We start from the raw sequence: 27,700 nt of genomic DNA, 5'->3' as shown, positions 1-27,700 counted from the left end.
GAAACAAATAGAGAGAGAGAGAGAGAGAGAGAGAGAGAGAGGGTGTGGCGTCGAAGCCGGACGGTGATGGTTGTTACCACCACGGCTACGGCAAGCAACGACGGCCATCATCACCGTGGCAAGACCTCGGCCTCTCCGTTATTTCTTAATTACCGTCTTGCAAGGGTCCTCTATTGATTCTTGAATAAGAAACATAAGAGATGAGAAAATTAACAATATCATGCCAAGAAAGGCTTTAGTAAGGTTTTGAGGGCAAAATAAGCAATTGACTATTTTCATTAATGGGGCATTCAGCATTTCGAAAGTACTGAAAGCGTAATGCTAATCCTTACCAGCATTGGGTTTTTTAGCCTTCTCAAGGCTGACAAAGCTTGCCAAACTTCCCAACATTTCCTCAAGGTGACTTTACAGCCCAAAGTCTATTGAAAAAGCCGAACCAAGCGTACCCTTAATCTACCCCATCTATCTCTCAATGGTGCTCCTCCATAAGTAGTTGATGATGGTACCACCACCGTTGACCTCGCCTCCGTTGGCATGAAGGCAGCCACCCTTACACAACCACCCAACCCATTCCCTTTCCATCTCTCATCTACCGTCTTTCCCCTCTCTCTCTCTTCATTTACTCCACAGGTACAGTTATACTACTTTGATTTTAACTTTAATGTTTGGAAGAGCATTGTAACAAACTCTAGAAGATCAGCGTCACCTTGCAAAAACACATCCGGAGACAATTTGTAAGAAGCAATGCGGATCTCCCCTGCGAATTTACTTGACGGATTTACCGTTTTCGCATCGGGCATCACGTGGTCACTCTAGAGAGTACGTGACGAAAGCTCGGACGAGAATTTGGCCGTAGCCAAATACTAGAGATGCGCCCAAACGAAATTCGAAGCATCCGCGGTAGGGGCAAATTGCCGCAGCTTCAAGAACCTAGGAGCCCAAGAAGCTAACATCAGGCTTGATGTCCAACTTAAAAGTCATTATAGGACCCAAGCAACAAGCTATCAAGACGTTGACCGCATGATTGTGCAAAACCCTTTTTCATGCAAAAAGATCAAAAACTTTTTCAATCCAATGATTGAACTTTAACTCCAACTTTCCCTGGAGGAGTCTGTAAGTTTGACCCGAGGTCCACCACTTGCGCGCAGAGAAGCCCGAAGCTGTTCAATCAAATTGGGCCATAAGTGGACCCTGAAGCCAAGGAGATGAAGGCGACGTGAAAGCCATCCTGAGTTGGAGATGTAGATGGTCAACCATGGCTGCGCAGAAAGAGCCACTGCACAGGATAAAGCCCCCACAGAAGATGGGACCAGATCCCCCACATTCCATCGCTATGTTACACAGTTTTTGCTATGAACGTGTGCTCTGCAATAGCACGAAAGGCCAACCCCATACCTATGATACTGCCGTCCCTTCTTCAAGATGATAGAAATTTCTTATCTTGCTTGAGATTTCAAATTTTGATGGGGGCGTCGCCCGTAAATTCGGGGCTTATGTTTGGTTTTAATAGTCATTACGTTCCAAAAAGTAAGACCCTAAAACCGATTCTATTAAAATCGGCTACACCCTTTTGAAACCCGAAACCTACCCTGTTTTTGAAACCTTTTTTGGTAGCTACCCTGTTTTTTCGGTCCGGTTCCAAGGTCTATCCGAGAATTTTTTTTTTTTTTTAATTTCATTTTTTACAATAAAATGATATGAGTAACAATGAAGCGAGTTAAAGTAAAAAATGACTAATAAAACTCACTATCCACCAAAAGCAACTATCCCTAAGATAAACAATAGAAATTACAATCCATCAAAATAGAGAAAATGAGACGAGCGAGACTAGGATTTTTTTTTTTTTTTAACAGTAGATAAAAACCAGTTCCAACTCGGACCGATTTGAATGGAAACCGATCCCCGAACCTATTTTTTGGGTGGTCCAATCAGGATTTCGGGTAAACCCAATCCGGTTACACACCCCTACGGTTAACCGTTTACGTCAGGATATGGTTCCTGTCATGTTTTTTCTTTTTTTCCTCTTTCCAGTTTACACCTTCATGTGCAGGTGGGGATGACACAGATAAATCTACTGCATGGACTAACTCATCGTTGAAACTCAATAAACACAAGGAGAAATAGCACACTGATTACAGAGGTAACAATCGTGCATGCACTCATGGAATGATCTACCTCTCCATCTCTCTTTCTCGCAAAAGGATTCAAAGTGTAAACTCTGCTGCAGCAGCAGGATCCCTGTTCTTTATCGGAGGCAATATACAAACACTAGACTTGTTGGATATGCTACTGCGCCAATTTCACCGGCCGGGGTGTTATAAGTTTCAAGAGAGCTAATAAATTATATCTGCAAAGACGGTGCATCAAAGAATTGCCAAACTCACCGCTCGTGTCGTATACTAGTCCAGCTCGAATTCCTCAAGCCATATCAGCACTTCATTTCTCTGCAAGTACAAGCAACCCCCAAAAATTGTACGTGAATACAAAAACAGGATATTTATTCTGATACACTGACAAATCAAACACCACCTTTTGTAACTAGCTTTTTGCAAGTCACAAGTGGCAATCCGATAGAATTATATGCCAGGGATGATGTATCATCTTACCAATGCAAAGCTCCACGTTCGTCCTGGATCATTATATCTCGCAAGCAGACAGCCCGTCTTCGGTTTAAGCCCATCTCTTATAAGACTAGAGCGAAGTTCTCTCTCTTTCTCGAGAACAATATCTTCAGTAGGCTTTCCCCTGAACTTCAGAACAGCAGCAATGCCACCCTCAACTTGTCTCAAGCTTATGGTTTCTTGACTGGGATCAGGTAAACTGCAGAAAAGATATCTTATTACTTTTGATACTCGTATGAACTGAATTTGCTGCAGTAGCTTTGAGGGAATTCGGCATAAGACACCCTAAGAAATTTCAATTGTATAAACATGTAGAGCCACACCTGCTTATTTCTTTCTCCAGCGGAAGAACAAACTGAATCGATATTTTAGACAACTCATTATCAAATGCTTGAGTGAAGACAGGAGTAGTCATTTTCATTTTCTCCATCTTCGAATTCTTCCCAAAGATATACCTGTGCAAATTAATTCAATCTTCAGCTCGTACAAAGAAAATAAGCTAATGCTAGGAAATAGATGGCCAGAGGCAACTGACCCTGCTATGTCGTTAAAACCTTTCGATCCAGACAGCTTGTCTCCACTTGTTTCTGCTACTAAAAATGGTAGATACTTTCTTACCTATACATTGCATAGCAATCAAAATTCAGAATACAAAGAGATGGTTTCGGTAAGCACGCAAATAAATGGCAACAACTTTTCGGAGAATAGGAAGGGATTACCTCCATAATAAGATGCCCTATATAAATTGACGATAGTCAAGATTAGATAAGAACAGACGCAACTGCAAAAACTTGTAAACCTCAATTCCGCTACAGCCATACAAGGAAAGGGAAAGAAAGAGGAAGTGAAAAGATGGGTCAGCTAGTCAACTTTAGCTAGTTTGACTTTATCTTAACGAAAAAGAGCTTCTGTCGGGACAGGTCCCCACGCGTTTCAGACATCGTTGCTCATCTACGGGTTTTCTAATGCTGTCAAAAAGTTGAACAATGAAAATAGATGGGAAATGCCACTTCTATAGTAGTAAGGTAAGACAGTCCAATTGCTCTGTCAATCTAGGAGAGAGTTGGCTTGCGAGACTACAGCTTCAAATCATACAACTTACTGGCTTGAAAATGCTTTCTAGGTTTGCTTGTGACTCCGTAACAAAAGGTCACACAAGGATTGAACCCATGCATTGTGGATTCACAATCCACTGCCTTGATGCACTTGGCTACATCCGCCCTTACACCAGCTTCCTAGTCTAATGGTTTTGTTAACCAAAGCGCTAACCTCTTGCTAGAGTAATAGTCATCTTCAAACTCTTGCACAAGGGGCAGATACTTCCCATTCCTACTAAAGTGAATCAATGAAATAGTAGTCAGCCACGGAAGAACAACGGGTGGAAATATGGCTTTCAAATGAAGTTCTGAATTAGTGAATGCTGCCAAAAGGAGAGATAAAATAGAGTAAAAGGTCCACCCTGAAATCGAGGGCATACTAACTAACAGCTGAGTCCTCTCCAATCCGAATTCGTATGAGATAGAATATTTTATTTGGATGATATCTCTTTACATGGAGATTAAAGAACCTGGAGTAATTAATGAGACTTTGGTCTGCATCTTGCCGAGATTAACCTAAGTTAAATGGAGTCTCTATTGCCCTGCTTAAGAACCAAATATGAAACTTTGAAAAGACTGTCTAATTTTCAATTTGATGCCTTCACTGAAGTTGGAGATATGTGTCAGCTCCATAAAATTGCCACATTCACAAAGCAATAAAATGCCATGAAATGCTTCCAGTCAGATACCAAAAAATCTCTTACTCACGTCGTGAAGATGTTAACTAACACAGCAAAGCTAATCTACTTTGATCTACCAGGTGAATGGTCCTAAAAAATGCAATTGAAACTAGATCATCTTGTTTGCACAACATGGATTGGTCAAAAGAGTTTCTACAAGAAATACACCTCGTAATCTGCCATCCTTTTGAGTATCTGATACTTGGGAGATTGCAACTCAGGAGTCTTGTAGTACCGGAGCTGCACAAATAACAACATCAGAAATGCCCAAAGAAGCACAGCTGAATGCATAAAAACGCATGCAAGTACCCAAAGGCATGTCAGAAATTAAGAGCCATTACCTGTCTGAACACATCCCATAGACCTTCCAAAGAGAAGTATTCATTCTTTTTGATCGAGTCCCAGTAGTCCTAAATGGGGAATCCCTCCTTGAGACCCATGGGACCATAAAACTTTCCTATGATTACATAGTTCAATCGGAACTCACCACGTGACTGCAAAACTTGCCCGTCTCCGGGTTGATTCCCATGATAGAGGTTCCCGTGAAGACCAATTCCGGCTTCCACGGGAGTGGCATGACCTTCATTACCATAGTCCATCTCGTCGTTATCTCATAAGGTCCTGTCTATTCCACCTCAATCAGTTAAAACCGAGAAATTAAGCCGCTACAAAGTTACCAGCAGAGTCTTCTCAGAATCTGATGATATTTTTGCCCCAAAATATCGTCTGCATATGTGGTCACTACAGCTGAAATACAAACTCTATAGCCAATGTCTTCAACAAATGAGAATGACAAATAGCAAATAACATCCAAGGATTCAAATCGTACTGGAATTATTCATCAACTTGCATTGCCACAAAGAATTATAGTTCTGGATGTTAGAAAATAAACCAAATTCATAATGTTAAGACTATCGATAACTTCAGATGTGTCGATTAAATGGAGAAGGTGTCGATTCAGTGAACGAGGTGTCTATCGCATGTAGACGACCGTTCAACTCCCAAGATGCATGCACGAGCTAGTGCACAGACCAAGACTTATCTTTATTGTTGTGTAAATTTTAGGAGTTATTATTAGTTGAGCCGTTGGATCATACTCCAATGCATAGTAAATGCTATATATATACCCGTGTCTGTTCATGTTTCTAGAATAAATCAAGAGTCATGTATCAAGCCTATTGTAGGCGTGTCTTGTAACATTTCAGTATGGCTAAATCGATTCTGAATATAGAAATATAGAAAAGCCATCTCCTCTTCTTCCAAGTTGATTTATGAGTGATTGCGTAAGCCTCACCTTCGATTTTTCCCTGGATAGTTACCCAGAGGGAAACTAAAATTTAAAATAGACGCAGACGAGCACAACCTCAACATAACAAGCTCATCTTGAAAAGATCAATCAATGTGCAAGCTCAACCTCAACATCAATCATCCAGCCCAGAACCAGCTTTGACAAGATGAAGCAGTCAAACCTGTTTGACCCAATGCAACTGGAAGTCAAGCCTGAACACAGCCTTCAAGAAGGCGATGTTGAACAGATAACCACTGATGGCGTCGTGCTTTGTTATGGGGTCCCTGAACTTCACGCGCTCATCGTACGCCGTCCGATCGATCCCCTGGTCGTCGAACAGGTGGGGGAGATCGTCGTACAGGAAACCCACCAGCCGCTCCACGTCCACAGCCGCTTTCGGCGGGCTCTGCTCCGCTAAGCTGAGCCTGAGAGCCCACTTCGACCTTTGGCCATGAATTGCGTCCGATTGATTCAAGTTCGAATCTTTCTTCGGGAAAGAGACCGCGGCGGGCCTAGCGGTGGCACCCGGCCGCCGGAGAGCGACGAGCGGCGAAAGGAGCGGGCCGAGAGCGCGGGAGTAGAGTTGGGACACGGCCATTTTTGGTGGCCGCGATCGATGAGGGACCCGGGATACTGTGGCGCGGCCATTTTCTTGCTGGACGTGTGGCGGGACGCGAACTTGTGACGATGGTACGGAAGAATCTGAGCCATAAGAATCGACTGGACGCCATGGCATTAACTGCGGACAGGGACCAACGGGCGGGCTTCGGGCCGGGCCTCGTGAAACCTTTGTCCCTAACGGTCGGGCTTGGTCACGATCGGGCCTAAGCCTCACACTGTTTTTTATTTTATTTTTTGATCGAAGCCTCACACTATTTTTTTTTTTTTTTGGTCCAAGCTTCACACTACTTTGAAATCAATTATCAAAGCAAAATATTTCGTTATTCGTTGATAATGAAAACATTTCAAAATATTTCGAAATTTAAATCAACGATCCAATTTTGCCTTCAACAGTTTTGAACCAGGCGAGTTTTTCGGAAAAGCAAAAATTATGTGACCATTTTATTAAGATTTAAAGTTTGGGCATACGTTTCTTGCAATGTTGCGAAAAAGCCTCGTCAGCTTGTAAAAGATCATGTTTCGAATTTCGAATTGCGTCTTTGATTTGGATTTATATGCGGGTAGGTTGTTGTAGATATATCATAACGTAACTTCTATATATAACCTCTACTCTACGTAGCGACTGTCTATCTCTCTCCTCTCTATTATTTGCCTTCTCTGCAAACTTTCCTTGAGAAATTTCTGGGCACGTGGCCTTTTCAGTGCAATCATCGATCGATGACGGAAGGAAGTGCTGGGGTTTACTGGGTCAAATCCTCCGAAGGCCATGTCTTCGTGGTCGATGGGGCCGTGGTCTCGCAATCGGGCTACTTAAGCCGCCATGCAGAGGCTGCCGTCATGGTCATCCCGCAGTACATAGCCGACACGAAAACCCTAGAGAAGGTGCTCGAGTGGTGCGAGAAGCACACGCCGGAACACAAAGCCGCCGTTTCCCCGGACGTGATGCGGAAGTGGGAGGACGAGTACGTCGCCGACGGCATCCCCGAGAGCCTCCTTAAGGCCGCGTGTGGTACTTGCAGATCCCTGAATTAGAATATCGGCTGGGAGATCGGCAAGCGGAATTGCAGATAGCCGCGCTGAGGAAGTGGGAGAGGAAGTGGGAGGAGGACATGAGAAAACGGAGCGCTACAGAAACGTAAAAAAGACACGACAAGCAGCTCCACCTCAGATGAAGAAACAACAAGCAGCTTCGGGCCTTGGATTAATTTAGCGTGAGGTTCTCTATGGGTCTTCGATTTTACCTTTTTCTATAGAAACGTGCTCTCTAGTTGTTTCATTGTAATTATTATTATTATTATTATTATTATTATTATTATTATAAAAACTCTCTCCAATTGTTTGATAAGATGCTGTTGTCGGATTTTTTTTTTTAATGAAGTGGTTATTATTTGAAAAGCCCAATGATGCTTTTAAATTGTATCTAGATAGAACGGGTGGGGGCATCAATATATACCGGACTTCAGCTTTGCTTAATGTCCTTAGTTTGACCAAGTTAGTAGCCTGCATCGACAAGATACCCTCTTGTCTAGGACATGTTTTTGGCAAAGACCAACGTCGAGAAGAATGTTGGAGAGATGCTGTGTAATGTCTCCCAACTCAATTACTGATTTGTCAACAAGTATTCCCAAGAACACCAAGAATCAAGATATATGTATCTTCGATTTCTCTCTACGCAGCTTTTATACAAGGAAAAAGTATCAAAAAAGTTAAATCTATTGCATTGGAGTTAATTCAATCATAAATCTTTCAATTTGGATCAATTTAGTCATGAATCTTTTGTATTCATACTAATAATGTCTAGAAATTGATGACATAGACGCCGCCGGTGCCACGTTGGATTGCATGCACTGACATAGACTTTTCTCATAATATCTTCATAATTTTGTGAACTTTTAAACTTTTTTCTATTTCTTTTCTTTTTTTAAAAATTTTTTTGGGTTAAGGGCCGACAAGGGTCCACGGCCTTGGATGAGGGTGTCGCCACTCTCGCCGACTGCGGGTGAGGGCGTCGCGACTCTCGGCGACTGCGGGTGAGGGCCACAACGCCCTCACCAGCTTTGGGTGTCACGGCCTTGCCCAAATTGGGCGAGGGTGTCATGGCCCTCACCGGCCTCGGCGAGGGCGTCGTGGCCTTGGCCAAAGATGGCGATGGCCAAGTACGGCATATTCGTGGAACATTACCGAGCATCAAAACAAAAGAGCTTTTGATCATTTTGGTAAGGTTATTACGCGTAAGGTAAAATCGTTTCTTGGTACTTCAATATTTATGTTTGTTTTTCCAAAAGGAAACTGGACGTTTGTAATGGCGATGCTTCTTTTTCACTAGCTCATGTTTGCTTGCTTAATTTTGGGTGAGCACCATCATTGGATGCATGCCGGTAGTCATTTCATTCTCAGCTTGAGACTTTGATTATACTCTGTGTTCCTTGGAAGAGATCCAGCCGGTTCACTTACAATAGCTTTAGATATCCTTTGCCTTGATGCTTTCATCTGACGACGTTCATACTGCTTTCCTTTCTTTATCTGATATGTGGGTCAAAGTCTGTAAATATCGTTAAATGAATTAGCCAATATCGAGGATTGTAGCTAATGTTCCTTTCTAGGATGTGAACTATATTATTCATTTTCTAGCATGAATAGTTTCACTTGTGTTGGTGGTGATAATTGTTTCTCTGAAAATCATGTCCCCTTGCTCAGTGTTGTGTTGTATGCCAATATGGGAAGGGTACATGAATACTTTGCCTGAAGCCTTGCGGTTTGACCATGTTTACCTCTTTCAATTAAATTTTGCTTTGCTATTTGCTTGATGCTTTTGAAGCCCTCGTGGGCATTGGGGACTAAGTACGCGTGCATGGACTGGCGGAGGGTGGTGTACTCTATTATTTTGTTACATTCTTTTAGAGACTTGATTGGCCTTTACATTGGAAAGGAGAACATATTTTAATTGATTGATGTGAGATGGGATTTACATCTATTTCTTTGCACCTCGTAGCCAACAGTAAACCTACATTAAGTAAGTTTGATGTCTTTTGTGAAATACTTTGTCAAAGGGTGACTACTCTCAAGTCTATGGCATTTTACATAGTGGATTTCCCCGCTGTATTAAAATGATATAGCGATGTTAATTGGATATTGGATTCAGACGAGCCAAAATCTGCTAAAAGATATATGTTCACCTTTGTGGAGGTGTTGAAACTTGAAAATTAGCCAAAAATAGTGTGGGAGAAATGACAATCCTGCTAAATCAAAAGTCTATTAACCAAAATTCGATTTGGTTGAAGCAGATGATTATAATGACAAAAATGTTGGCGGTCATTTCTTAAGCCAAATGTTGTGGCTAATGTGAGAAAAATGTGTAGTAGACTCAGGTTCTACCAAGCACATATATATATATATATATATATATAAACATAATGCTTTATCGTCCTACACTCTAATAGGGGTAGGAGATAAAAAATATTTATCTTGGTGATTTGAGAACTACTCAAGTTCTTGAAATCGACATGTTACATGTCATAGGCATTGTGATTACCAAGAGGTACTAGCCATTGCAAAGAATGAAAATTACAATAGTTAAGAGAGACACGTCTGATTGAGACGATGTGGTAAAGCAATTGCTTAAAGATGGAATTATGTCCATTGGTTATATGAAGTCAAAAGCGGATTTGGCCAATCCTCCGACTATGCATTGAGGGGAATGGGACTCAAGCCAATTGAAGAAAATCAACAATGATGGTACGCCAACCGATGCGATTGGCAATCCCATGAAGTATGTTTATATGGGTAATAACAAGTCACTTATTGATCTAGTTATGCAGTATTAAAATTTATGTCACTTTTAATGTGAGAATAGTGCAAGATTGCAAGGAAAAAAAGGTTGAGCTAAGCTCTTGATGAATTCCATAGCTATTGCTAGTGGTATATTAAGCTGCAGAATACACTTGATGAAATCACCTACATGAGTATGGAGTGAGGCTATTCTTATGAGAATATTTGGTAAAAATCTCCAGAGCACTTATGAATAAACCAAGCACACGTATGGCCTATTAGCGCAAAACCATGTTGAACAATAAACCTTTGTGGGAGTGTAATGTGATTGATGAAAAATCAAAATTCACAAAAAGGATTTCTTGGTTTATAGAAGTTTTAAACTTCACCAATGATTTCGTGAATTATATTTCATTCTTTCTAGGGTCATAGCCTAAAATTACGCTCCCACAGCCTAGCATCATTTTTTTTGGGTAAGGACCTAGCATCATTTTATTTTTCTTCTTTTCAAAATATTTTGAAATATGTGGAGATTGTTGGATATTTTAGCAGTTTTGAAATATCTTTAAAATGATTTTGATAGAAATTATGACCGCTTAGCCATCAATATTTCCTACAATCAGTTTTTTAATGATGTCATAATGCTTCTCTAATGGCCATAACAACCGTTTAATGATTTTGTAATGTTTGCTTTATTTCTTCATAAACTCCTAGTTATTCTTGTAACGACAAAATAACAGTCATCAATTAAATATCAATTGATTCTTAACGGCTCTTTTTTAATGGCTTTTTCTTTGGATATAAAATTACAAATCGCAATTTCAAAAGGCTGTCTCTCTCTTCGATTGAGAAAGAGAATTTTCATTTACATATCTTTTCATTTTTTCACTGGTTTATACGTATAACGTTATTCCCGTTCCTTCTAATATTCAGTGCAAAGTATAGAAGAAGGCCTGTTGTATTTTGGGAGGATAGCCGCTAGAAGCCTTACGAACCGAGTTTCGTACTCCGAAAGATGGAATTAGCCTTAAGGACAATGCTTGTACGCCTTAGATAACTTCATCTTATTTTCTTATCATTTCCAACAAATTTCCTGCAATTGTTACTTTTCATGTTATCTGTTAAATTATGTCTCGAGTTTGAATCGTTTTACGAAATCCAACCCGATTGAAGGATGTAGTCCGATCCTTGTTATAGGGAAACCTTGGCTGGATTTTTTGATCAAACAAGTCGGTAGTCTATCTTCTTGTTCAAGATTATTCCGTGAGAGCAGTTTTGGAAATAAAGAAGTTGTTGATATTTCTTGGGCACAAGAATTATTATTCTGTTGGAAAGAAATATCCAAGTTTGACCAAGACTTGAACTTCTCGCCAAAATCGTATGGTGCACGTCGACTCTAAAGCCACAAAGGATATTGGGTGGGTCCTGGTCAAAGGTTAGTTGATTTGTTGACTAATATAAAAGGAAAAGAATAAGGCCACACATATTGGGCGTGGACTCCTTTAACATAAGCCACCGTGCGAAGAACAAAAGAAAAAAAAATTCTGATTCTCCAATTATAGTTAATTATATTACTGGCTCTCTCCGTGGACGTAGAGGTACCGACATTCGGACCGAACCATGTAATATTCGGTGCCCTTTATTGTTCCTTGTAATTTCTCAGATGATTTCGTATTGAATTATTTGCAAGATCCGTTAGCGTTTCCGCGTTATTATCTCAACACTATCTAGTATTTTTCCGACACCTTCCACCCTGCAGTCACCTCGCAATCGCATATCGAGCGGTCGCCACCTCCTCCGCCTTCATCTCCTTCTACTTCGCTCGCCAAAAATGGCATGTAGTCACCTCCCTTTTCTTCTCAGGTTTATGTTAGGTCTACTCTCATCTTCCTTTTTTCGGAGTTGGGACACAAGATAGCAGAACTATGTCGTTTCAGAATTGGTGAATGTTAGGTTAGTTTACCCATTAAAACTTATGCCTTCCAAATATTTTCAATAGTAAACACATTTCTCGTTCATTCAAAGCAAAAGGATGATCTATATAGTTGCCTTCACGTCCACGAATGCTTTACATGCATAAAGAAACCCCGTTGATCACATCTTGCAATTACAGAACTAGATTATTCATGCGTACCACGTGATTATTATGTCTTTCTTTTATTTATTTATTTGGGGTTTTATAGAGCCCTCTTTTCTTAGCATAAAAACATAGGAAGGGAGAGACTGACAAGTGAAACATTCTCCTCACGACCCATGCGTCACAAGACCACCAAACTCAACGGTCCACGTGCACTTCTTCAATTCTTTCTCTAGTCATTAGTTTGGATGAAGGAATACGAGAGGCTTTGATATTTGATTTTTCAGCTCGCTAAAGAGACAACATAAGGTGATACGATAATGAACTAAATGAGCTCTTCTCACTATTACGTCAACACTTCATCAGCTGGAAGCATAATCTCCGGCGTACGTAGTACGAAAAAGTAGTCAACCTAGGATTACGTACTTTACCCACAGTGGACAGAGCAGAAATGGGAATAATCACCAGCTATGTGAATAGAATTATGACAGAAAAATCTCATGCCGCAGGAGCATAGTCACCGTCGTCGTCGTCGTCGTCGTCCCCGTCGCCTTCCGCAAGGGCAGCCGGCGCACAGTCGCACCCATCGTCATCGTCTCCATCGACTTGCTTTTTCCACCAGTCGTCGGAGTCGATGGCCAACATTGAAATGGGAGGCATTTTGCTCTCTCTCTCTCTCTGGAAAGCAGCAAAAATTGATTTTGGAGGTTCGGACCGATTTGACTTGACAGAGCAATGGTGGTGGTTGTTTATAGGGAGGAAGAGAAGTTGGGTAGACTTGGGCAGGCACGGGCCGAGCGCGTGGGGAGTGTGCATGACCCTGTGCTGGTCACAGGCTGCCTCCTTTGTGGTCCTCCATGGCCACCTGGGAGCCCTCCCCGCTGTTCGACCCCTTCGGCCCTATCGTCGTCGGGTTAAGTGGCTTGCCCAAACGAAACTTTCGAGGGGGCTCGATCGAGACCAGGTGCATCGCACACGTGGACGTCGTCGGATGGACATGGATTTATGCGCGCATCAAGGATGAAACGCTGATCGACCGATCATAGCATCCGATTCGTCGTGATCTCATTTGGCGATGCTTCCTTGATTATACGACGATCATGGGTTCTAACCCTTAACCCAACCGAATCTTTCTCATCAAATATCACCAGGTAGGCATTTTCCATGCAACGAAATATCTCCATCTTGTTATGTTGACATGACCCTAAGTAAGTTCAAAATCTAAAATAGGTTGATTTGAGGATCACACGAGCAATGTGTCTCAAACAAGATAGAAGCAACAAAGATGTGATGTACGAGCCCCAAGGTAGGTGCGTCATAATTGCGTGGCGATGAATCAAACCAAAGAAAGTGCGCTTTGACGTCATTCCAGCTTCAAATTATGATGAGGACACTTCTCATGAGCTCGTGAATATGGGGAATTCTGGAGAGATCGAGGTCCTTCGTGGATTTTCATCGTAGGGCCAATTGATTAAGATCGGAAACTAAAGCAAGACTCCGTCAGTGAACGAAAAACTTTCGAGTAAAATTCATTTCGGGTAATTTCTCTCATGGATTGGGAAGAGTTTCGAGTTCGAGGGCATTTAGTAATAATCAAATATGATGTCATCTCTCTTCATGTTTGAAGTTGGAGGACTTTGGGTTTGGTCATGTCATCCCAAAATTTCTTCTATTAATTACGGCAAAAGGACAACTAGAATGTCAATATTTGTGTACGGCGCTCAGCCAATATTTTTTTTTTAATACTTAAGTACCAATTTTTTGAAAAACGGTTATTTCGGTGTCAACTATGGTGAGCATCGTCGGAAATCATATGTGCCATCCACGTGGCTTGCTGGAGCATCCTAATCAGCAAAAAAATTAAAAATCAATAAAAAAATCCACATAATATTAAGAAAGTAAAAATAAACTAAAAACGCTAAAAATAAGCTATAAAAAAAAGTTAAAGTTGCAACGATAAGGGCATCCCTTGTCGCCATCACCCACCATCGCCTCTAGGCGATGGTGGGCAGCGGCAACAAGTAGGTGGGCGGGCGATTCCGGCCTCGCCTAGCCACAACAAGGCCAACTCACCCGGACAACAAGTCGGTGGCTAGGTGATTCCAGCCTTGCCTAGCCAAGGGAAGGCTCAACCTTGCCCAAATGCGGGCAAGGTCGGCCTCGTCATGGGGTTTGCAAGGTCATGGCCAGCCACGGCCAAGCCTCGTCGTGGGGTCTGCGAGGCCTTGGCCAAGCCTTACCAACCGGTGGCGAGGCCTCGGCGGAGGTTGCCGGGGCTCGGTGACCCTACCAGCCACTCTGCCACCCATCGTCGGCCATTGTGCATGGCGGCGGCGAGGGCTCATAGCCCTTGCCGCTGCAATTGTAATTTTTTTAAATGTTTAATTTTTAAGTTATTTTTCTATTTACTTTCAATTTAAAAAAAAATTAACTTAATTTTTAGTTTAAAAGGCCACGTGGCATCCATGTGGACTGAATTTTAAAAGAAAAATTGCTACATGGAAGCCATGTGGATAGACATTTTTTCAAAAAAATTTCACATAATATTAAGAAATTAATATAAAAAAATGTCACGTGTCTTGTTTAGCAGAAGTTGGCACTTAAATGATCCAAAAAAAATATTGGCATTAAAGTGAGCACCGTACATAAATATTGACACTCCGGATGTCTTTTTGCCATTAACTGCAGTGGTAATGAAATCACTATAGAAGGCAAATAGTCATTATCATTGAAGCATGCGAAGATGGATACGAATCTTCTTTTCTCTTTTACCGTGTCTCGATTTGTGCCACATCCATAGAATCTCGATACGCTTATATTATTATTTTTCGAATAGCTAATAATACGTTTGGAAGGCGCTAGCCTGACAATCTGATAATCTTGTAAGTTATTTTTAACCACACGATTTAATAATTAATGAGTGCTTTATGCAAAACACGCGGTGATTGTGTGTGGATCTACGGTTGATATTATCTCATCCCCGATGGTATTATCAGAAAAGCATTTCTCAATATGTTTTTTCATCTTACGCATGATATGGCTTGGGAAAAACGCTAGTAGATAGCGGATCTCTACTGATCCACAAAAGGCTTGTAAAAGCATAATTACATACCCTAACCTACAGTCTCCAGTAATTAAGCAGAGGATACTCTTAAGCAATCGATACAGAAGGTATATCAATTGATACAGACGGTATATCGTGAAAATCACCGGGCATTTCATCCAGGTTACTAGAGAATACATGGCGGTACATTTGTTAGAGCCTAGATTCAGAAATTAATAGCTTCTCATCGTTTCGGACGTGCGTTAATCATAAGCCAAGTGAAGTTAAAGAGAGGGTCCTAAGTAATCTTCTCTACCTTAGTGTCCCGGCCAAACGAAAAAATAACCCCTAGATTCGACGTATGTCATGTGACGATGATGCAGGGGAGTTGACTGCTCACGCACAGTTTGCAATTCTTTACACGATGAGATGACGTTGGTCTATGATTTGTTTGACGGCGATGCCTTCGATCATCGTCAGTCAACTTTAAAAAAGGGTTCTTGAACAACGTGCGAAGTATCCGTGTCCATATACGAGGAAGAAAATCCTCCATTAATAAGATAGTCCCTTACATTAGTACACTAACTATAGATACGTCACATAGCACAATCAGCTCAAGCTAAGAAACGAAGATCCACACGTGATGTGGTCTTATTCTCCCCACGGCGCGCAATAGTTTTGTATAATCAAAACTTAACTAGGGCAATAGTGGGGAAGTATATTAATCTCTCTCTCTCTCTTTTCAAGCCGCCGGAGCATAATCATAATCACCGTCGTCGTCGTCGTCGTCATCATCATCATCGTCTCCATCTCCATCTGCCAATGAAGCCAGTGCGTAATCATAATCACCACCGTCGGCGTCATCACCCTCGAGGGGCCACTTGGGCCAGCGTTTGTACTTGAATTCGACACCATCTTCTTGCACCAACTCCGCCGAGCCGGCCAGCTTCGACACGCCAAACATCATGACAATGGAGCAAAGATTGGGAGATGATAAGGGATGAACGATTGAGATCTCAATTAGTCAGCTAGGGTTCGCTCTTGAGTAGTGAAGTGTGTTTGTGGGCGCGCGCCCATATATATAATCGCATCGCGGATCGAGAGAAGCAAAAGGCACAGGGGAAGGATTCGCTTAGGGTTTCCAGTCCTCGTGTGGAGATGGGGCGAAGTGCGAGACGGTGTGTGTGGGGCTCGTGTCGACGCATGCCCAGGTGGACTCCTACGTGGCGGCTGGAAAGAGGAGCCACGTGGTACCAGAAGCTGGAGGGACCCACTTGCATGTGAGAGATTTTCTGTGGTCGTGCTAGTTGATTTTGTGATGGACAGCTACTCGTGATATTCTTGCATTAGCGGCGACGTGCAGTCTCGGAAGGGTGTTTGTGACGTCTCGGGTACGTCACCGAACTTAAGTATGCGGTTCTTTTAATCTTTTATTACTTATAATATGGAGCGCATGCGAAAAATTGAAAATAAAAATTATTCATGGGGCCATATAAAAAATAACCAAGGACGAACACACGCGCCTAACGTATATGACATTTATAGGTTTCACTACCTGTATTTATTATAACACAAATATTCGACTCATCTCATGAACACCTGACTATAGGTTTCAAATATGTTCACAAAGATCGACCCAACATCAAAAGGTATCGCATACTCCCGAATTACTACCACCACCATTCATGGGCATCACCACCGCCACGCCTATCCATAGCCATATCTGAATATGTGAAAAGAGAGCAACAAATAATAGTGAGCCAAAATTCAGCAAGTATTATCTCTAACACAACGACAAATTACCCATCAATCACCTAGTTAGCAAGCATCACATATCAACCATAACAAGGCAATATAAGACTGAATGAACCAATCATAATCCAGACCGTTTGAATCCTTTCTTGTTATGTCGCCCACACAACACAGCTATTCAAGGCCTATCGACAAATATCCACATCTAAACCTCAATATGTAAGTACGAGTTCATTCCTATAGTTCATGGCCGCCGCACGCTTCATCGCAAAGTCCAAAAAGCACCGCCTGTTGTACTGAATTAGCCATCGCCCTAACCAATTCAGACCTAAAGGAAGACCATCCAAGCAATAGTCACGACATGCAAATCATTGAGACTGTCTGCGCACCCATGTAAAGCCATCGCCGACCCTTTCACGTGAACCCATCCACGATCCATCACCCGTCTCGCCCAATTGTCCTCGAATTCCACCAACCCAACACCGAAAGCACTTCATCTAGCTAAGATTCGGGGCATGCAAACAAGTTCAGGGTCTTTCGCGCCCATAACTAACCAATTCCGAACCTTCCGTGAGCGATCAACAGTCATCCGCCGCCCATTGCGACGATTCAACCACAAATTCAGCAAACCCGACACCAAAGGACAGCCATCTAACTCAGAAACACGACATGCACCACAAGCTTCAAGCTTGTCCTTCCTTCCTTTGGCGCTAGCAAGAGACGATCGGGCAAGGCAGGAGCGAGAGACCGTCGGCGTGGGGGAGAGTGAGGGCGCCGAGAGAGCTAGAGAGAGAGAGAGAGAGAGTCTTGCGGGTTCTCTTGGGGGAATGCAAAATAATGGGGAGGAGAGAGAAGAGCGGGGTATTTATAATGGCGGGGGATTTTCTTGCATGGGTGACACTTGTCATCCATGCGTGCCTTGGTCCGCTAAGTAAGCAAATCACACTAGTTGCACCATTTTTTCATGCAACCTTGGCTCTATCGAGACCGAAACTAAGACCAGGCACCCCCTTGCTCTTATTCCTGACATTTGCCGCGCCTTCGATTAAAGTCCTTAAAATACGACTCCTCGATTATTGCCGCCAAAACTAATCCGGTTCGCTCGTTAAACGGACAGGCGGTAATCGGCTCGTCAGTCGTCACAACTTAAATGACGTGAAGATGCTCGAATGGATGAAGGGAAGGAAGATGAATTTTTTCTTTACCACCCAGGTTAGACTCTGATAAGAAGTTCCTTCAGTATCCTTTGTTTGTAGTGTAAATGGCAAGAAGATTTTGCCGAGGGAAAAGAACAAAAAAGAGAGAGGAGGAGGAATGCAAGATGCAATAGTAAGGACACAAGGGAGAAAATATAGGATTATCGACTGTTTCATTTTTTTAAATGAAGGCGAAAATTGAAGGCATAAGAGAGAAATTTTCGTCAGTTCATTAAAAAGGATGCGTCTGCAGCCGTAGCCCATAGGGTGTAGAAATATCCTGCCCCGCATAATTACTGTCATTAAACCCTCATTATTTTTTCTTTAGACTCGTGAAAGTTTATTCTCTATATAACAAAGGAGAGCTTGAGAATTTAAGCTTCAAAATTACTTTGTGGGTTAAAACACAATTTAATCCCTCGCCACCGGAATCTCCGACTTGAGCTTCGTACGCGAACGCAACACGAGATCGTGCTCGGGTTCGTGGCTCTTCGTCTCGAAGAAGAGGTGGTCCGAGGATGCGACGCTCGTGGGCTTCACGGACCAGTCGATCTCGAACCGCTGGTTCAAGGTTTCGATTGCCGAGGCCGTAGAGCCCGTGGTTTCGCCGGGCGAGGTCCTTTTACTTCTCGACGGCCTCCAGGAACCTTTCCTCGTTCGTTCGCGATAGAAATGAGGAAGTGATTGCGGTCGATCTGACGTGGGCCGAAGGGGTCAAGGAAGTCCCACCAAGCCCCTTGGGTCTCCACGTGGCAATTCGTGTCGGAAGTCCCAAGAAGTTCGATTGGACAAAATGAGAAGCCTCAATGGGGTTTGTTGATTGGGTTGCTTGGAAGAAAGAGGCTGGGATTATTAGGGCATAATGCTTTGCCTGGTCCGTAATTGTGAAGGTGCGGGGGTGTACACGACGATTGATTAATGTAGGATGCACGGACAGGTACATGTGATGATGAGATTTAGGAACACGCGAGATATGTGATGTAGCAATTAATTATAAACCTAAATGATTAATCCCTCGAAAGATTAGTTGCAGCTATAAAAAAATAAAAAAAAAACTACTCGTAAAATTTATTAAGATGCTTAGGGCGCCTTTGGTAACGTTTCTGATTCTTTGTTTTTTCTATTGGTTTGTTCTTCGAAACAAAAAAAGAATAGAAAAATAAAAAAGCTACCAAACGCACCCTTAACTTCACGTGGCCAGATCCCAATGTGCCATTGTCACTTGTCACACATAAGATGGGATCTTCCCCAACGATTATTAACTCTTCAAAGGGTTTGACTCCCCGGCATAAATTCCCGTTTTCCTCCTAATCATTTCTAAAAAGCAATTCAAGAAATCCATGCAACTAGCTTAAAGAGAATAAAGTGACTAATACCGTCGGCGCAACCATCAGCCAAGTAGCACCAACAACGATACGTAACATGCGACACAATATGACGTGTCATTTTCTTATAAAAAAAAAAAAAATTCTGACACATTGAAATACATTGTACATTAAATGCATATTTTCGTATATACATGATAAATTATCATGTATATATAAAAATATCAACGGTGAATTTTTTTTTCTTATGTTGGGGATTCACGATTATTATTATTATTATTTTTTTCTGGCTGTGTATATTAATTTTGAGATAGCTGGACATATGACTTAAGTACACATCTTTTTCATAAATCTACACTTTTGACCCATAATTTATTAAAAATGCCTAAAATTGACCTTGTACATGTCAAAATAGCGTGTCGAGATACTGGACTTGAGTGTTGTTGGTATGTCAAGAGCGCCGATCACGTGTCGATTGCATGTTGAAGAGTGTCAGAGAGTGTCGGAGTATCGAACACGATACGAAAGCCTTCGAAAAGTGTTGATATTTCCTAGATCGCCAACACGGTGACATTAATATTATTCGAAATGTTTGTGAAATAGAAAAGATTGAAATTTGATTTTTCACTATTGTTGTCCACTCTATAGTTTTTCTTTGGCTTAAGCCTCTTGTTAGAGTAATTAGGTATTTATCCAAATTTCGTTCTCTCCGTCTATACGATTAAGCTTTTAGAATAGTTGGCTATGATCCCACAAAATCTGACATGATATCAGAGCAGCATATTTTCACACGTGAGGGAAAGTGTTAGAGTAATTAAATATTAAACCACGCATTCATCTATAAACTTAAGTTTTTAGAACAGTTGATTGTGGTCCAATAAAATCTCGCACATCCAAACATATTTTAATCTTAAGAGGCCCAATTAGCTAAAATATAGATCAATTAATCAACCAGTCATGGCCCATTTTATTAGACCTTGTTTCTTGACCAACCCATTTTGTCCCACTTTGTTGCCAAAAGAGTCACGTACTCTGTAGGGTCCCATCCAATACGAGACCTATTTTGCTAGCTCTAGTCATAAACGAGCCCGACCTCACCTTAATATGAGTTGGCTACTGCCTTAGAAGAAGCCCACACAAACGAAACTACCGAAATGACTAGTTAAACTATCTATTTTGCTAGCTCTAGTCACCGACGAGCCCAACCTCAATGCTTTTGTAAGATTATTCGTGGATATTATGTACATTAACAAATTTGATAACCGAATTAGGAAAAAAAATCATATCTTATGATGATTGCTAAAACGATGCAAACATTCGATTTCATCGTATGAGACACTATACATGCTCTTTTCATCTTAATAATAGCACAACATGACCTAGTAATTGATCCGCACGAAAGGCCAAAGTGAAATTGTTTCAAATCATTTTGACCGGATCAAATCGAATAATTCTCTAAATTTTTACTCCTTTCCAAAGAAACTTTTTCTTTTAATTATGTACTCACACGCCCTTTTGCAATCTCTAGAGACAATCTCTAGAGGGACTTGGTCTCTCGGCCATTATAGCAATCATAATCGCATAGATTTTATCGTAACTTGCATATAAAAAATTTCGAATTTTTTTATAAAAAATAAAATAAAATCTAAAAAAAGGGCCCAACGAACCATTAATTTCTCAAATAAGAGTTTGAAATGGATAATATTTTAAATAATAGTCTAAAGTGTTTAAATAGTTTCAAAAAAGACCTCAACCAAGGGCAATTTAGTCTTTTAATTGTTTTTTTTTTTATTTTTTCTATTTTTCTTGTCTCTCTTTCCTCTTCCCTCCCCTCTCCATCTCCATCGCCACCACCATACGCACTGCCGCTGCCATTCCCGCATCCCCCTCCCCTCCCCTCCCCTCCGACGCCACTGCCGGCCATCGAGAAGAAAAAAGAGAGAGATTCTGTCTACAGCTGTCCCTCATCAACTCTGGGCCTCAGCTAAGTCGCCGGGGTGGTGCATCACTCCCCCCTGGACTACACCCACGATTGCCGATACAGATCACCGACGGTCATGAACTTGAACACGTATGCGGGCGAACGCAACCAAAGATAAACGGAAAGCCACGGAACTGAGCTCGAAGCCGAACCAAACTCGAGGAAAACTCAACGATCTCAGTCAACACCTCCCATCGAACTCATGGTAGGCGTCGGCCGAAGAGATGACTCTGACTCGCCCGTTCAAACTGGTTTGTGGAGGCGATGAAGGTCGTCTGGGCATCATCAGCGAACGACCGCGAAGGAGCGACTAGCTTGGCTAGTGTCGGGATGCTTGGGACTGCTCCTTTTCTCTCACTCTCATTTTTTTTTGTTGTTCTGTGAAGTTTGAAGCATGGGAGTGTGGAGGTAAGAGGGGGTATGCGAAGCTGAACCAGAGGGAGCAGGAGCCTTGTTTCGTTTCTCTTCTTTTTCAAAACTCCCCCCTGAAGCGAGCTCTCTGTCTCCTTCTTCTTCAGTCTTCTCGGCCTCTCAACCGAACTCGCCCTGCCTTTATGAGCTCTCTCTCCTCGTTGGTTCGCTCGGAACGACCCCCACGTCTAGAAACAGGGCAGAAGAAAGGCATCACCGGTCCAAGAAGGATCGGTTTCGGTGAAGGTCATCGAACGACGAAGCTTGAGGGGCGTTGAGGATCCTTCCTCCTTTTTTTTTTTGGTTGCTCAGTTGAGCTCTCTGAAGTGTCCTTGGAAGTTCTCCTTTTTTTTTTCTTCCTCTTAGTCGCCAACACAGAACCAGGGGAGGGAAGGGGGATGCGAGACTGACAGAGTATGTGGCGGTGGCGAAGGAGATGAAGAGGGGAGAGAAGAGGAAAGAGAGAAGAAAAAGAAAAGACAAAGTGAAAAAAAAAAATTTAAAAAAAATGAAATGACAAAATTGCCCTTGGTTCATGTTATTTTTTGAAACGATTTAAACATTTCAATCCCTTATTTGAAATAATATCCACTTTAGGCTCTTATTTGAGAAATTAAATATACTTAGGAATCGATTCTCAAACAAGGGAAAAAATATACATGTATTATTTTATCATGTATATACGAAAATAGACCGAGGGCTCGCATGAAATCACTTCAAAAATTTCATTTTTTTGCTAGAAGCCCATCCGCCAGAGAAATGTATTTGATAAAAACCTGATTAAAGTAGAAATCCGTTTGATAAAAAAATTAACTTTTGGTAGGATTTTTCACTTCTGATAGGATTTTTGGCCAATTTTGAGAAGTAAAAAATTTTAACTTCTCGGCTCCAGTATCATTTCTTCGACCACACTCGCCTTCGCCGATCACCGTTGCTACGACAGCCGGCCATTGGGGCCGCCGGCCACCGCCCACCCATTGCCGCCGACGGTCGCTCGTCGTTCTTGCCGCCACCGCCCGCCAACCACCGATGCCGCCGCCGACCGCCACCGCCCACCGATCGCCGCCGGTCGCCCACGTCGCCGCCCACCGCCGTTGCCGGCCTCCGACCGCCGCCTTGGCCTCCGACCACCGCCGATTGCCCCCGCCGAAAATTTTGTTAATAGTGTTTCAAAAGTAAAAATTTTCAATCGTTACCAAACGAATTTTTCTGATCAGAAGTTAATCTTGAGCAGAAATAAAAAAAAATCAACTTCTACTTTTGAGAAGAAGTAGAGAAATGAACTTCGATCGGAAGTTGATTTTTCGAGAGAGAAGTGTTAGCATGCGCAGCCTGAGTATCATGTCCAAATTTTTGAAAATTTCCCAAAAAAATAGACATGTATTATTTTATTTTGTGTTCAAGCCGGTTCTCGAACAAGGGAACCGGTTTTTTCAAGGTTTGGGCTCGATTTGTTTATAGACCGAACCAAAACCACGGACGGGAAGCCTCGCTCGACTTCGAGCCCTAATCGCTTGAGGATTGCGACGCCGGGCGAGAGGCGAGGGAGAGCGAGAGAAGACGAGGAGGATGACGATAGACGATGAAAGCTCGGTGTACGTGGGAGGGCTTCCGTACAACGTCAGTGAAGACTCGCTTCGCGACCTTTTCGCCATCTACGGCTCCATCGTCGCGGTCAAGGTCCCTTTTTGCCCCCCTTCCAGCTCTCCTTTGCTCTAAAATTAGGATTCCCTTCATTTGCAGGGTTCCCACTTTCTAGGTCGTTGATTGTTTAGTAGTTCTTGGCCTGGGCCGTGTTGCGGAGTCGATTGAACTGATTGGTGTCACTCGTCGTATGAGATTAAGTGACGGTTGTTTGAATTGAAGTAGCACAAGTTTGGACAGCAACGTCGTTCTCGTGAAGGAATGGAATATGTTGCGAGTGGTCGATCTTTTTCTTTCTTAGGTTTTTCTGATATCTTGTGCAAATTTGGTTTTGCAGATTATTAACGATCGTGCCACAAGGGGGAAATGCTACGGCTTTGTTACCTTCACTAATCCGAGGTCAGCGGTTGATGCCATCAACGACATGGACGGGAGGGTATGTCTTAGAAATTCTTCCGGAGATTTACTCTGTCAATGTTGAGTGCAATTCAGCTGCGTTCATTGCTTGCTCTCTTTTGATAGAAATTTTACTTTCTTGCGTTTTGGTTTAGAGTATCAATGGACGGGTGGTTAGAGTTAATGGGGTGAAGACTAGAGGCGGTAGATGGGGTTTTGGTCGCGATGACTTACCACGAAGAAACGAGAGGAGCATGGATCGAGAACGAGGTAGACATAGAGAAAGGGACTATGATCATGATAGGGACAGGCATTTGGATCGATATAGCGACAGGTCTAGAGAGCGAGATCGGTCTCAAGACCATGACCTAGACCAGGAAAGAGAATACGAGCATGCTCACAATCATGATTATGAGAGGGATCATCTCGTGGATAGAGATCGAGACGCCGGCAGGGATGTGGGTGACGATGAGCAAGAGCACAGCAGGGACCACGTAAGGGTTCACGACATGGACACAGGTGGTGATATGCAGATTGACAGAAGGGACCTTAATGATGCAAATCAGTTTTCAAGGAAACGGAGAGGGTAAACAAACTCTATATCAAGTTCAAGCTTAGTTTTGCTTTTGCATTGTTTGCTTTGTAATTTTTTTTGTATAAGTTATACAGATATTTGGAAAATGACAAAGCAAATCAGGCAGAAACACAGCTATGGAAATTTGAAATAGTAAAAAACCTCTCTATGGGAAATGGAAGCCATGGTCCTTTTAATCTAGAGGAGAGTTTCGCAATTTTTTTGTAATTTTCCTCTAAGGGGAGAGATCCTTTATACCAGTTGCTGCATGCTAGGGTGGCTACCCTCCAGCATGCAGCAAGGAGATCTTGGATTCATATGATGTGTTCATTGATTCGGTCGGTTGTTGGGTGAGAGATCCTTCCATTCGCTTTGGTTGTTGAGAAATTAATTTGAACTGTATAAGCCCGATTAACTGTCTTTCCATGTTTTGTTGTTCTGAATGGAGGACGTCTGCTGTCTGTAAACAATTGAGTGCAAGTGGTAGCTTAAGCTTAATCATGACTGAGTTGAACTATCTCCATGCTTCTTCTATGTCCTTCTGTGGTTGCAGCTCCAGTCCTAGCAGCCTTCATAGTAGGGAACTTTCATCAGATTTGCTTTATGATAGTTATGATCAGGTATGTAAGCTTCAGAGTCTCAAATTACATCTTCAAGTTTCTGTGCTGAAGGAATAAGAACCATCATTCCATTTGACAGGCTAAAGAGCAACTGGAGATTTCAATTCAGAAGCATGAAGAACTTAAAGACGAGGTTGTATTTCACTACATGATTTGATCTATTGCCTGAAAGAAAAGAATATTCCTTAATTCTGTAGAGATCTGTTATCTGCTACAAGAATGTAGACGGGCAAGAAAAAATTTAATGAGGAGTAATTGGACCTAGATTGTCTCGTTTCAACTCAAACAGCTGGACCTGGAAAAGCTGCCTCAAAACCTGGTCTTGGCAAATTCTTCTTAATCCTGTTCTCATCTGAAGTTGCTTTTGGACAGATCTCTCAGATGGAAGATAGGTTGGATGAAAAGCAACAATTTATCTTGGAACTGCAGAAGAAATCTAAGGTAGCTTTTCAGTTGTTACAACGCAATGGAATGCTAAATTGAGTATGTTGCATATTTTTCTCGTTTTTAGTTCTTTTTGGTCCTGTGTGTCGTGGCTTACCCTGCTTGTAATAGAGTTAGTTGGATGTTGAGTGCAGAAATTAGAAGACTCATTGACCTCTGCAAAAAAAATAACTTCTCGGCGCAAGATGCAGTTGACCAAGGTACTTCAGCAGATATTCTTTGTTTGTTTTTAATTTTGTAGCTACTGTTTATGGAAATGCCTGAATAGGCGAAATTTCTGCAGCTTCACAAATGCTATCTTCAAATCAGAGACTACAACGACAAACTTAAAAGCTGTGAACAGGAACTGCAGGTTAGCCTTTTCTTTCTTCGTTATGTTGGTAACGCGGGGTTGCAGAGATTTCTTTTTCGTGCATGCTATGGTTGTTCTTTTGTAAATTTTAAGCAATTATAAAAAAGGAAGGGGTTGCTACCAACTCCGTTTTCCCTCCACGTGAGGAATTTATTTGATTTAGTTCTTAAGGCTCCTTTCTAATTATAGCATGTGGAGAGGATGGTAAACTGAACATTGGCGAACTTCTTTTTGTAACTTTTTTTTTTCATTTATTTAAATTTATAGCTAGTACATTTATGTTATTTTGTATTGAAAATTTTGAAGCTTCTTGAATATTGTAATAAGGATGTAGTATTGGTCTAAGAGTACAGTGACTTCTCACTTTTCTAAAGAGCATTTATCACAATTAAAATTGTTTTCCTTTTGCTGTCTATTGTATTGTTAGATCAAAGAAGTCATTATGTGTTCAGTATATAAAAAGAGTGCATATATTGGCGTGAAAAGTACCTTTTTGGGTCTGTATGTAGTGATTCAATGCATCGTATTAGCAAGGAAAATATTTTTAAAAGAATTGCATACAGCAGCATTGAAAACTACATTACTAAACAAGGAAGTATTTTTTATGATTTTAATCACTGAGTGGATGTTTATGTGACTCTCAAGTTACTTGTTCTAATTTGGTTCGGCCGAGGCTGCATTTGAACCTGAGTTTTCCTTACTGGCTTTGGTTTTCAGTTTTCTGGGGTTTATTGCCCATTCCATTTTTGAGAAAACTACGGTGCTCTCAAGAATGGGGTGCTGGGCATGATTAACTTTTTTCTTAGCTGCATGGTTGTGTTTATACCTTTCCTTGAGTTTCAAGTGATTGGTAAGTGAGACTGCATAGAGAGAACTTTTAGCATGCAAATGTATGCTTTTCTTGAGTTCAATTTATCTACCCTTGAGAAATTGTTTTCATGGAATGTTGTCTTCGTTGAGACTGAATTGCTTTTCTAGATTTGGAAAATCAGGTTAGTTTCCTAACTGTTTAGAACTCTAGAAACTTCTGTAAAAGGCGGAACAAGAAAAGATGAGTGGATGATTAGTGTTGTAAATGAGTATTCTCTCTCCCTTTGCAGTCCCAGGTTGATTCGGCATTGGCAGAAAGTGACTTTGGCAACGACACTAGCTTAAGGCGTGGGGTGCTGGTTAATGGCAATGTGTGACATGTCACTGAACTGTTGGATCGAGAAGCATGTAATGGAATCTTGGATTAGTGTGGAGTTCTGTTTTCTGGTATGGATGTAAATCTGCAGATACATGTTGATTTTATTATCAAATACAGTTCATGAGTGTTTAGATATTTGCTGTATGCTCTTGGATGTTAGAATCTCGTCCCATGTAGACTGTCAGATGAGTCCATGATTTACCTTTGTTCTGGTTGTAGAAGAAATTTTTTCTTATGACGGCTGGTGGAAAAAAAAACATTATTCCTGCTTCAGAGAGCAGAGAATTCCTTTGCGGATTTATAATACTGGAGCATTATCCTTTGTGAACGATTTCTGTCGACCCAATACATGTGATGGGGCCATGGTACTAGCATTCTGAAATTACCTTTTCCTCACGGGTCTTTTAGCATAAAAGAATTTCTTAAGTTTGTGAATTTTTTTTATGCCTGGTCATTAGCACAATGATTGACAAGGGAACCTACCCCTCATGTTTCATTACTTCCCCCGAAATAATTGGTGTCCCAATGACCTTGCTTGCTTCTAAATATTGTGGCGTATATGTGCTTCTCCCGATACCTGTGTCCATAAGAAACCTTGCCTGATATTTTTGTGCAATCGTC

General features: G+C 41.7%; 2 protein-coding genes across 4 annotated transcripts; one reads left to right on the top strand and one right to left on the bottom strand.

Annotated features, from left to right (window-relative positions):
• LOC115754933 (U1 small nuclear ribonucleoprotein 70 kDa) lies at positions 1 to 27,352 on the top strand. Of its 3 annotated transcripts, none has more exons than XM_048277540.1 (10): positions 1 to 41; positions 23,412 to 23,540; positions 23,842 to 23,940; positions 24,056 to 24,486; positions 25,028 to 25,094; positions 25,174 to 25,227; positions 25,467 to 25,535; positions 25,673 to 25,738; positions 25,822 to 25,890; positions 26,991 to 27,352. In XM_048277540.1, the coding sequence occupies exons 2-10, from the start codon at positions 23,430 to 23,432 to the stop codon at positions 27,075 to 27,077; spliced, it is 1,053 nt and encodes a 350-aa protein (XP_048133497.1). In that variant the 5' UTR covers positions 1 to 41; positions 23,412 to 23,429; the 3' UTR covers positions 27,078 to 27,352. The 3 variants fall into 3 exon arrangements, with proteins under 3 accessions (XP_048133497.1, XP_048133496.1, XP_030549986.1); XM_048277539.1 differs by lacking the exon at positions 1 to 41 and adding an exon at positions 17,719 to 17,749 and having other exon boundaries at positions 23,407 to 23,540; XM_030694126.2 differs by lacking the exon at positions 1 to 41 and adding an exon at positions 17,733 to 17,751 and having other exon boundaries at positions 23,401 to 23,540.
• LOC115754957 lies at positions 2,065 to 6,390 on the bottom strand. The gene is made up of 8 exons (XM_030694158.2): positions 5,868 to 6,390; positions 4,886 to 5,023; positions 4,740 to 4,808; positions 4,567 to 4,638; positions 3,157 to 3,239; positions 2,945 to 3,076; positions 2,607 to 2,820; positions 2,065 to 2,444 (listed from the first exon to the last, which is right to left on the bottom strand). The coding sequence occupies exons 1-8, from the start codon at positions 6,282 to 6,284 to the stop codon at positions 2,400 to 2,402; spliced, it is 1,170 nt and encodes a 389-aa protein (XP_030550018.1). The 5' UTR covers positions 6,285 to 6,390; the 3' UTR covers positions 2,065 to 2,399.
• Positions 27,353 to 27,700: the final 348 nt, after the last annotated feature.

Source organism: Rhodamnia argentea, chromosome 4 (genome assembly GCF_020921035.1).
Source record: "Rhodamnia argentea isolate NSW1041297 chromosome 4, ASM2092103v1, whole genome shotgun sequence".
NCBI classification, from domain to species: Eukaryota; Viridiplantae; Streptophyta; class Magnoliopsida; order Myrtales; family Myrtaceae; genus Rhodamnia; species Rhodamnia argentea.
The sequence above is the reverse complement of the archived record's forward strand: the minus strand, read 5'-3'. Positions and strand labels throughout refer to the sequence as shown.